We start from the raw sequence: 12,396 nt of genomic DNA, 5'->3' as shown, positions 1-12,396 counted from the left end.
CATTGCTTGTCCAATTGTGAGAGACAAGTTAGCATGTGCAATAATTTGAAGTTGCAAAAGAGAAGTAATAAATGGCTGCCGTTGATAGCTACGACTACATCGAGGATAAAATTGTTAGTTTTAACTACAGATAGCTGATAAGTGAATACAAATCCTTACCCGAATCTGTGGAATTCTCGTAAGGCTCATTTTGATCTGTAGGTTACGCCAACTCTAGATGTTAAGACGTTTTCAGTGTAACGACAAAAACTGTCGACAATTACTTTCCAAGATGGGCTTCCTGCAATTCGAATAACGACAATGTATATATTCTTTTCATTGTAGCCAGTAACCAAAAACGAAAAAGTTCGACGATCTGAGATAAAAAAAAACACAAACCGTTGGAATTTTACGGTCATTGATCTAAATTAGAATTATCGAATAATAATAGATTTTGCTTGTTTCGTATTTGAATATTTGATTTTTGTTATTTACCGTCGCTTTTCTGCCACTATTGGCTAATCGCGAAGATGAGGATAAGTGAGGCTATGATGAAATTAATGTAGGGACACTCACAAAGAACACTCATGCCCAGGCCGGGATTCGACCCCAGGACCAACGGCGTAGTAGCGCGTTTTGCTAACCACTTCATCAAGAAACACAGCAGTATATTTTTTGTGGACAAACTGAATTTTGAAGTCATATCGACTATTGTGATTCGATCTTCGATACTAAAAGAAATCACAGTTTATAAATTATTGTTATTTTGTTACCATTATGGGTACAGCAGCTGTTAAGCTTGTTCTCAGAATTGAAGCGTAAATTTGATCTGTGGCGTTCCTGTATGTTGGTGACGATCATGCCCTTCTGACTGGCTCCGTTTTCCTATAGATCAAAAGAACGTTGACGGCTAAAAATGTGTAACGTCTCCTTTACGGATCTCATATAAAAAGACGAGACTTACCATATTGAACTCTGAAGCATCAAAGCCGCAAATTAGGAACAAGAAGTTTTCGCACAATTTCTTCTCAATGGGGGCAGCTTCACATCCATATTTTGTTAGGAAACGCATAATTTTGCTTTGTGGCAGGAACACATATTCTCCTAATTTGTCTTCGAAATACTGAAATAAAGTGAAAGCGCTTAAAACAGTGTAGATCTAACTTGTAAGCCAACAAATTTTAAGATGCATGGAATTACAAACAACACTGAAAAAATGTACAATTACTAAAAAGAACAAATCAATATTCAAACGATACAACTAAGCTATGTAGGAAAATAATAATTTAACTAACATTGTATATCAAAGCACATGTGCTCGTGTTTACATTATAAAGCTTAGTGTTATAGTTTCAAGCTTTAATAATATACCCTACTTGGTTTATAAATGGTGTTTTAAATTATAGAATTACGAACGAATCCACGTCAATCTACAGAGCATTCGCTACGAGAGACGGCGACAAGCGGCCCGGCGTCAGAGATTGTCTTTCCCGGTGAACGGGGTCCGCGACTGTCGCACGCTACAGCCTGTTTTTTTCGCTCTCCCTGCCTTCGCTCTCTTTCCCTTTCTGTTGACGTTGCAGACTGACGCCAGTGTAATCCTCCCTCGGAAGTTGTGTTGTGTCGTGTCCGTGTGTTGAAGACTGTGGCTTAATATGGCACCACAAAAGTTTACACTACAACGAAGGATTTATCTTGTCGAATGTTACTTCGGAAAGAGGAATTGTGGAGAAGTGCGACGACGTTTTGCAACGAAATTTCCTGGTGTTCCCGTTCCACATAGGACCACTATATTCAACCTCGTAAAAAATTTTAGAGTAACAGTGTCAGTTCGGAATAAAAGTGGAAAGAAAAACCCACGTGTACTTACTGAGGAAAAACTCGATAAGATAGGACAAAGGTTATTACAGTCTCCTCGGAAATTTATCCGTCGCCTCTCACAAGAAACCACAGCATTTAGAGCCGCTAAAATTCTTAAATCTAAAAATAAAAAAATCTAAAAAATAAAGTATACAAAGACAATCCGCACACCATCCTTGAGTTAAAAGAGAGTATTGTACGAGAAATCGGGAGAATTACAGTAGACGAAATTGCACGTGTAAATGCTAATTTCCTTCGGAGATGCCAGGAATGTGTTGCAGCAGAGGGACATTATTTTCAACACCTTCTGTAGTCAAGGTTAGTACACAATATGAAAACTGTAATTTTAATAGCCCACTCTAGCGACTGTCGCGGACCGTTCACCGGGAAATACTCGCTGACGCCGGGCCGCTTGCCGCTGAGTCTCGTAGCGAATGTCAGGGAATGCTCTGTATTTATGCACAATCTTTCAACTGTCTTGTATTTCACATTTCCTATATTAATCCTTATAATATCAATGAATAAGGAAATAACAATCACGACAGTGAATTTTTAAGAAATACATATTGCTTTTCCTTTATCATGTACTTGACTTTTTATGTGTTAATAGGAAATAAAGTTCCCGTATTTTAGCTATGTTCTCTCCAAATCTAAGAATGCACATCCTCTTTTTTTGTTATGTAGCTTACTTTAATTCAAAAAATTAACATTGTTAGCGAGTCATTTGGAAATGTATATGTCTATGAGAAGTTGAATATGTAATGGTGCCCATTTTTGGGTTACACATTTTGCATTTTGACGATACAAAGTCGGTTTGGTGAATTTAGAACGTAATCATCTAATATTTTTACGCTCTGCTTAAGTTCACAGAGAATGTGGTTTATGCGAAGTAATATTCAAGCTACACTTTTAAACAAACAATAAACTGCATATGTATAGAAGAAATAAATTAACATTTCCGAAATTTTAGAACAGATATATTTTATTACTCGTTCTTCAACAACACAAGATGTGCACAGGGTGCGAAATCCTTGAAAACTGGTGGGGGGAGATAGTTCTTCATCTACAAACCCCCTCCCCCACAAAATATATGTGTAAATAATACGATATACATATTTGTAATGTTATTAAAAGTAAAAATAAATTACTCAATTACAAATATATTATTATTATTATTATTAATTACATAAAGGAAATTAATTTGTTACTTTTATACATATCAGATATTGCAAAGCAGCTAACTAATTACTTTACTAACTGGTTAATGATGTTAATAAATTATGAAATAATTCATGTAGTTTTATTATGTGTAAGTTTTTGATTAGTTTGTGCTTTATGTTAATATAAATCAATTAGCTTTCATAGTTATTATTTTCTTGCATTCTTGTCTTACTTTTATTGTGCGTATTGATGTAGACTTCTTAACGATCTCTTCAGAGAGAGAATGCATTCAATACTCACAACTACACTAATTTGTGTGTGTTTTCGATATTATTCTTAGTAAAGTATATTTCAAATTAAAAGTAGGCCAATTGCCGCGGTGGCTCAGTCGGTAACGCGTCTGACTACCATGCTCAAGGTCCCGGGTTCGATCCCCGGCCGGTTCAAATCCGGGAACTTTTCTAACGGTGGAAGCGGCCCCGGCGCCCACCCAGCGTCGAATAACATGGGTACCTGGGGGAAACCCTGGGGGGTAAAGGCGGTCAGGGGCGTGATGCTGATCACATCACCCCCACTCACGACCGGATCAAGAAAGTGTGGGGCGTTACCCCCACACCCCCTATACGCCTTCATGGCGTGGTGCTATGCACAGGGGAACACTTTACTTTACCTTTTTACCAATTGCTTATCTTTTGTTTGTTATAACAAAAACTCTCCCCCCCGGGAAATTTTTGGTGAGGGAGGATTTTTGATGCCAAGATTGTTGGTGGGGGAAAATCCCCCCGTCCCCCTCACGATTTCGCACCCTGGATGTTCATATTTTCGGTTAACGCAGATTATATTCACAGTGCTTCCAATGTAAGTTGGTGTTTAAGATACATTTCGATGATTTTTTTATTTTTTCAGAAATGTTAATAACCGAATTTAATAGGCTCTTTTCAAGGACGGTTTGTAATATGAACGTACGGAAAGTGTAATGTATGACAGTAAATTTTAAAATCTTGTAACCCTCAGCGAGGGAAACAAAATTACAAGGAGTGATAGTGTTCTTATGGAAAAAAACAAACAAAAAAAAAACTTTGTTAGTTAATGTTAACATGCTGATTACCTTGATGACATTTGCGAACGGTGCCAAGTACCGCACTGGACTTTTAATTGTTTTGAGAAATGCTACCGGTGCCAGACCAAACATTGCATGAATCTTGTCGTTGTATTCAGGGCGGGTAGCAGTAAGTACCCAGAACATGGTGGTGCCCATGGAGTGTCCAACGTAGAACACCTTCTTCTGTTTTGTGGTTTTCAAGATGTAGTCCACTACGGCCGGAAGATCATAATGCCCCATTTCGTGCCAGCTATAGAAAGCAGTAAAGAAAGGAATTGAAAATAAAATCTTGTTTCTAAGGTAAAATCTTTGGAGCATTGAAAAGGGCGTACTTTGACATTATAGGATTTTGTTTGTACTCTGACGACTCCCCCTTGAGTAGCGCCAAAACATTATTTCTCATTACATAAGCATGACTATTTGTTTTAAAAAGAGTTGAATTTTTGTAGACGATAATCAATTGAAGATACTGCTGCATAACATAATAAGTAGCTATATTGAAAAATCTGTAGCAATTTAAGCTAAGAGATTACTGTTATTTTGATGTCATTATGCAGGTATGTATTAAATGGACACGCACAATAAACGTATAAACGTGTTCTTTAACAGTAACACTTAAAGTATTTAAAAAATAAGGCTATTATATTTCGCCATTAAAGCTTTAAATATATAAGGGTTGTCCAAATGAAAGTGAGACTCTTGTTTTCTTTCTATAATGATTTATTCACAAATCAACCACATACTGCACTACCCTAAACAAACTGAAATCGGCCCTCAAGCGAAAGCGACCTGGCATGTTGTCAAATGGGGTTCTTCTGTTATACGAGTTGAGTTGGTGCTTTTAAGTCCACTTCATGCACAGTAAGGCTAATCGGGACTGGACCTACAGTTTAAAGTGGGATCCGAACCACTTGTGCCTCCACCGGGATCGAACCCGTGACCTTCTGTTACACGAAAACGCACGCTCATGGCACAGGTGTGCCGTGATCTGCTGCGGCGTTTCCGCTGGGAAGTCGTCTACCATCCTCCCTACAGCTCCGATCTCTCGCCCTACGACTACCACATCTTCGGGCAACTAAATAAAAATCTGAAAGACCGCCGTTTCGCCAACGATGCTGAGGTTTGTGACGCCGTTGAAGATTGGTTCCGCAGGCAACCACGGACGTTCTTCGCTCAGGATATCCATACCCATGGACGTCCGCAGGATTTTTTCTAGGGAGGGGAAATGAAGGTATTTTTTTCGAGGGGGGCAAACGAAGGCAAATTTTCCCCCAAATTAGTGTTGTTCCCTAAAAAATATTGTTTAAATTTTAATTTATGGTGTTCATGCAATAATTAACGCATATTATTGTGGCTAAAATGAAATTATATGTGTGAAATACATATTTTTTTGGTTGACTTTCATTTTCCAGGGGGGGGGGCACGTCCCCTCCTTGCCCCCCTTCCGGAAGCCCATGTCCATACCCTTGTGACGCGCTGGGACACTTGCTTGAACAGACAGGGTGACTATGTGTAGAGGATATGTGAACCATGGAGCATTTTGACTTCCTGTATGTTTATATATTCCAACCAATAAATCATTACAGAAGAAAAACAAGAGTCTCACTTTCATTTGGGAAACCCTTATATATATAACTTGGTCATGCTTTTTTTTATTGGTGGAAGGTGGAAAGTAGAAGGACCAGGGTAGAAATTAGGGGTGGGAGCGCTAAAAATCCTCCCTACCAGAGTGAAAATTTTATCTTGGGACGTCCCTGAATGAAGGTATTATGTAGGCGAGATAATGCAAGATATTTCAAGCAGCACTGATATACGATGTCAATCGAAGTAGAAGTAACATATCCTGAAAAAAAACATATTCGATTGATTTGGTTTATTTTACTTCGCTTTTCTGCCATTTTTGGCGTAGTAGTAAATCTGTTGCCTTGAGACGAAGAGATTCCGGATTCGATACTCGGTAGAAGAAAATAGTGTTCGGATTCTACTTTAAACTGAAGGTCCAGTCCAGATCAGCCTATTTGCGGATAAAGTGGACTTAAACAAAAACAAATAAACACAAGGACAATCCTTGCGGAAGTCCATTTTAGGTAGAACTAGCAAGTTAAGACAATAACTTGGTGTGTATTTATGTGACTATAATAGTTCAAGCTAGGATTTTGAATTTGAAGCTCCCTTGCTACCAAACAATGAATAAATAAAGAGACATGGGAACCATTCGCTAAAATACCTGAAATTCCAGAACTTTCGAGAGTCTGGAGAGAGCGTCACGTGGTTCCTGGAGTATGTGTTTCCTCTGGCGTTGCCTAGCCACACATCATAGCCCCGGTCCGCCAGGAGGTAAGCTGGAAAACAACAAATTCACGTCAATATGTCTGAAAGGAACGAGGAAGTCACAGGGTCAAAATACCTTTTCTGCATTTGGTCAGCGAATACATATTTACATAGCTACAACTGCGAGCAAACGTGCAGTGTGTATCTACTGGGAATCGAGCCCGGGAACCCTTGATTACAAGGCGAACGTGAAATCGATGGATGATTTCGTTATTTTACTTTGGCTTTCTGCCACTTTTGGCAAATCGCGAAGATAAGGATGAAACTGATTAAAATACCACCACAAATACAGACGGACAGCGCACAACACAAGTCCGGCAGGTGAATATAGATGGGTTTCATGTGCAGAGGTGTTCATTTTGATTCAACCTCCCCTCACCCTCACCCTCCGACGTCGCAGTCGCCCTCGCCCTCCACCGCCCTCACCCTCCGAGATCGCACTCGCCCTCGCCCTCCACCGCCCTCACCCTCCGAGATCGCACTCGCCCTCGCCCTCCACCGCCCTCTCCCTCCGAGATCGCAGTCTCCCTCGCCCTCCACCGCCCTCACCCTCCGAGATCGCTCTCGCCCTCGCCCTCCACCGCCCTCACCCTCCGAGATCGCAGTCGCCCTCGCCCTCCACCGCCCTCACCCTCCGAGATCGCTCTCGCCCTCGCCCTCCACCGCCCTCACCCTCCGAGATCGCAGTCGCCCTCGCCCTCCACAGCCCTCACCCTCACAAGTCTTCCGGAGGGTGAGGAGGGTGAGGTCTGCCCTCACGAGGGTCGCCCTCCGGAGGGTGAACACCTCTGTTCATGTGACGTCAGGAATGCGCACAGCCGCCATGTTTGCGGCCAATTTTATTTGTCATTTGCAAGGAAATATCTACCACGTAGCGTTCGTTACATCCGCACCCACTGAGTTTGTTTAAAATCACGAATGTCTGTGTTAGTTATCTCCCGCCCAACCGCTTGCATTCCGTATGCTTACAAGAACTGGCTTCAATCATGGCTGCTCGAAGCCACAATGCAACAGTTTGTGACGTAGGTGAAACATACCTATACTGGCTGCGAGTCCACTCCAAAGCTAGGAGTATCTGAACACCAACAAATGCATTATCATGTGCCATGTGTACATTAATTTTGATAATCGCAATGTAGTAAAAAAAATAATTGCATTTTATGTAAAGAGCACCACGGGAATCGAAGTTTTCCGTTATGTGAGTTCAATGTGTTCGATAACATTTTGACACAAGTAGTATTTATGAATAGACTAGTGCATATCGATGGGTACATTGCAAGTTGATATCCAGTAACATCTCTGGCTGTTATGCGTTTGAAGCTCGGAAGAGAGTCCTGAAATATCCAATCAACATCTCAATCCTGCACCCAGTGGCGGCGATTAGGAGGGCGAGGGGGGAGTTGCCCCCGCACTATGCTAAACTTTAACTACAAAGGCAAATATACTGTCTTTGCCCCTCCCCCCCCCAGTTCTGGCACCTTTCTGTTGGAACCTTGCCAGTTTGTGGAAGGATTTTGTGTTTCTAACCCCCGCGCCTCTGCCTCTCTGGCGCAACAGTCTGTGAGGGCCAGGTCCTACCTACCGACTGCCGGCCTCACTTCCACCTGCCGAGGGAGGTGGGAATTATGGGCTGACGTGGGGTCAGCAAGACAAGCCTTCAGTCGTTGTAGGTTTCCGTGACCGCGTCACGCTACTCATTTGTAACTCCCCAATTTCCTCACGACGGTGGATTCCCACCGGTCCCATACACAGGCCGAAATCTCAGGACCAGGTGTTTTGGGTTCGAATCCCGGCTTGGGCGCGGATGTTTGTGAGTGTCCATTCATCAATTTCATCATATCATCACTCATCCCCATCTTCGCAAATTAGCCAAAAGTGGCACATAAAGCGAACTAAAATAAAAGCAAATCAATCAATCAATTGTTAGGGCAGAACCATATATCACACAATACAGGTGAAATTGTTGTTTGTTGACGTGAATTGTTATTATGCCTAAACTCATAAATACTCTAATATCAGGTTTTCTGTGGCAATTATTATTTCGGTCCCGGGTTCGATACTCGGTGGAGGAACATAGTGGTTCGGATCCCACTTTAAACTGTACGTCGAGTCCTGATTAGCCTTACTGTGCACAAAGTGGACAATGCAATGCAATTATTATTTTAATTTTGAAGGCCTCCATGACCGAGTGCTTTGCATACTGCTCTATGAAACCGGACACCCTATGTTCTATCGATTGATTGATTTGCTTTATTTTAATTCGCTTCTGGTGCCACTTTTGGCTAAACGCGACGATGAGGATGGTCGATGAAATGATGAAATTAATGAAGGAACACTCACAATGAACACCGAATGAACACAATGCCAAGGTCGGTGTTTAAGCAAGCTGTTCCAACCACTCTACCACGGAGGCCGGAATCCTTTTTAATGTAGGAGAAATCGATCTTTGACAAAGAACTAAGAACAGTTGATATGCGTCACGTCGGAGTTATTATATTATAAATTTCGAACAATCAAATGAGATTTATTCTTAACCATTCTTTTGCCTACATCAAAACTTCCACACAATAACATCAATTGCATGCACTAAGGTCAGCGCGTCGCGTGATAATGTTCGCATGAGCACGTGAACACTCAGGTATATGTTTTAAATTACGTACATATTAAATACACACACACACACACACACACACATATATATATATATATATTTATTCGAAAAAATACTTTTTTGATGTTCGAATATATACACACAATTTACTCGGAGTTGACGTCTTTCACGTCTGATAACTTTTTTAGATAGTTGGTAGCACTGACTCCCACGGTGTTCACGGATTGCATTGAACACAATTGCTGTGCGTGTTGCATCAAAATGACAGCTAAGGGGCAAAAATGTTCACTGAGCTGTGCGAACATATGGTGCTGCGAGCCCTGTTTCAAGCGGCAATACTTCTTGCATTCGGCACCAGAGTGCAGCATATACAAGGCATGTCTAGGGGGACTCGAGACGGTCTACGCTACATAGTTGCAAACTTTAGTGAGAAATCGCTAAACCTGGCGGATTTTAAATCCCAGTGGGCGCTAAAGTTCACGGAATAGTGACGAGCGACTTTTCTTTAGAAACTAGTCTGCAGGAGTTACATATCTTTCAAGGTTTACATGATTTGCGCATGTGCGTCTAAGGGCCATTCAGACTATGCAACTTTTTTAGTAATCGACGTTTTTAATTAAAAAAAAAAAGAACTCTCACCAGCTTAAATTGCAAAGGAAAGTGCGGCGGACTATATTTACATCAATTGAACGCGCATTTTCTGGTAACTATACTCAGAATAGTATGGAGTCGTAGGCCTAAATAGCTGTTACTGAAAAAAAGTTATTAATTGATGTTAGTAAATTATTTTTTACTATTCTCTACGTTATTGGAATATGCTTATTGTGAAGAACAAAATATAACTTTCAGAATACTAGAGATGCATTTTTGCTACACATAATATTTTCTTCTTTGAAGTTAGAAAGTTAAAATGAGATATGCATAAAATTATGTAATTTGAAATTAAGTAATTTTTTATCTACATATAAACGCACAAACATTGACATTTAATTTATTGGTTGGAGCAAACCTGATGTAAGTTGTTCTTTACAGCACTTTTTGAAAATATATTTTGCATTTTTCACCTGTAAATTTGATTCAGCAACTTTTAGCGCATGTTGAAGATTTAGCAACTTCTGCGTTTCAATTGTTGGCAACACTGTTGCTGTAGGAGAACTCCAAGGGGACACGTTATTTTTGGAAAGGTCAAGTTCCGTTCGTTTTGCGGGGCAATAAAAAAGCCTATGCGCGATATCTATTGATAAGCGGTTGGGTGAATTTATGTGCATTGGCTTTCAGACGTGCGTGCGTGTGTGTAGTGTTGTGTTTTGTACACTATGAATACTGTTAGGAGTTTCAAAGAAACTTCATTTTCGCGTATGAGGGAAGCAAAACGAACGGAATTAAAAAGGATGGCCCCTCACCAGCCGGACCTCTGCATTGTACAAGAGGTAGGTACTCCCAAACTTCAATCATAAGCATCCCAACCGAGTTATTGTGGGTGAGGTGAGGGCATTCTGTATAATACCCAAATATCTTATACACATTTTTTTTCTGGACTGGACGCGTCCTCCCCTCTGTCCCGCTAACGATGGACGTGCTTTCAAAGCTGAATGAATGTCGTTGGTTAACATATGGGTCGGTGTAATAGAAAGTAGATTGCGAAGTATGGTAGTCTTGCATTGTCCATACCTGAGATTGCATGTTATACTAATTAGTTTGCACTAGCCATTACTGTGTTAATTGAATAAAAAAATCGTGTATTACTTCAAATATAGCGTGATTTTTGTGGGAAATAGTTGAAATTAAGTTGAACTGTTATTCTTACTTTTTCAATTGAATATGAAGTTACAAGGTGAGAGGAGTAAATCTCCATTCAGTATAGATTGTTATTGTGAACACACGTATGTGAACCGTACGCAACGCCACTGAGGACAACAGCGTTAGAGTCCATGCTTTAAGGAATGATGAAGCACAAGATGGTGACGGAAAAATAATTCACATGATTATAGTGATGCATTACATCAGTGAAAAAATAATTTTCGGTCATGAAGAACAATTGAAAAACGCAGGGACACAATAACCGATTGATTGATTTATTTCATTTCGCTTTTCTTACACTTTTGGGTAATTACAAAGATAAGGATGTGTTAAGATGAAATTTGTGAAAAGACAACTACAAAGGTAAATGGATAGGACACAGTCCAAACCCCACAGACCATTATACTGACCTTATGTCTAGACGCCAGATCCTCGTTAGTGTGCAAAATGCACTCCATGGTCACAATGACGTAAGCATTCGTAGAATTGATTTGTATTTCATTATTTTTCTTTTTTTTTTCTAAAAACGCGAGCTGAACTATTTCGCATTATGTGATATGCTCATTACTTCTCAGGAACACTCGCGGCCTTCAGCCAGTTTTATCCTTAAACAAAATTGCGGGTTAGGATGTTAACAGATACTTCGAAGACAATATTCAAAGAATACTGTCACACACGCAGAATGTTAAAACATTTTTATTTTCTCGTATCTACTACATCCCTGAGGAGTAAGGACGGCTGGAGCGTGGTGTTGATCATATACCTCCAAAATGGCCGAACTCGAGAATATGCGGCGCCCTACTTCCACATCCTCTAAATGTGCCTTCATGGAACGGTTCTATACGCACGACGGACTTTACCTTAGCTTTACTACTACTAACTACTCATGCCAGGATTTCTTGTATTTTCGATCCTTCATTATGTCTCCATTGCTAACCTGGATCATTCCCAGTCATGACAGCAATTAGTCGATGCAATAAAAATACGTCAAACTTAAAATGAAACTGGTGTCGGCGCGCGCGCGCGCACACACACACACACACACACACACACACACACACACACACATATATATATATATACAGGGTGCTCGGAAATTCCCCTTACAAACTCCTAGGGCAAGTAGAGGGAACTGAGTAGACAATATTTGGAATAGGAACCCATGTCCGGAAACGTACTGTTTCCATGCTACAACCATGACAATCTGTCAGCTGTGCCTGTGTTGGTATGCAACCTGGTAGGCAGTACATGACGTCAGAAGAACAGAAACAAGTTGTTGCGTTCCACTGTCGACACAGGTGTTATTGTGAGCAATGAATACTACATTTATTTCTTGTTCCCTTGGCATTGTTACCAAATAAATTTGTTTGTATTATGGACTGAGTCACACGTCATTCACTTCTGTACCTTACGTAACACCTCATTTGACATAGTTGTAATAAATTATTACACTTTAGGTCATCAGGTGATCTTCTGACGTCATGTACTGCGTACCCGGTTGCATACCAACACAGGCACATCCGACACATTGTCATGGTTGTAGCACTGAAAC

At 40.6% G+C, this 12,396-nt stretch overlaps 1 protein-coding gene across 2 annotated transcripts in view; it reads right to left on the bottom strand.

The window, feature by feature from the left end:
• The window catches only part of LOC145993781 (lipase 3-like), a 61,419-nt gene that overhangs the window by 43,823 nt on the left and 5,200 nt on the right, over positions 1-12,396 (bottom strand). For both annotated transcript variants that reach the window (XM_083129574.1, XM_083129575.1), the window contains exons 3-5: positions 6,330-6,444; positions 4,109-4,352; positions 944-1,102 (exon numbers count right to left, since the gene is read on the bottom strand). In XM_083129574.1, the coding sequence (XP_082985700.1) occupies positions 944-1,102; positions 4,109-4,352; positions 6,330-6,444 (518 nt within the window). The remainder of the gene's footprint in view (positions 1-943; positions 1,103-4,108; positions 4,353-6,329; positions 6,445-12,396) is intronic.

Source organism: Lepisma saccharinum, chromosome 10 (assembly GCF_977018435.1).
Source record: "Lepisma saccharinum chromosome 10, izLepSacc3.1, whole genome shotgun sequence".
Taxonomy (NCBI): domain Eukaryota; kingdom Metazoa; phylum Arthropoda; class Insecta; order Zygentoma; family Lepismatidae; genus Lepisma; species Lepisma saccharinum.
This window is presented reverse-complemented; position numbering and strand designations above follow the sequence as displayed.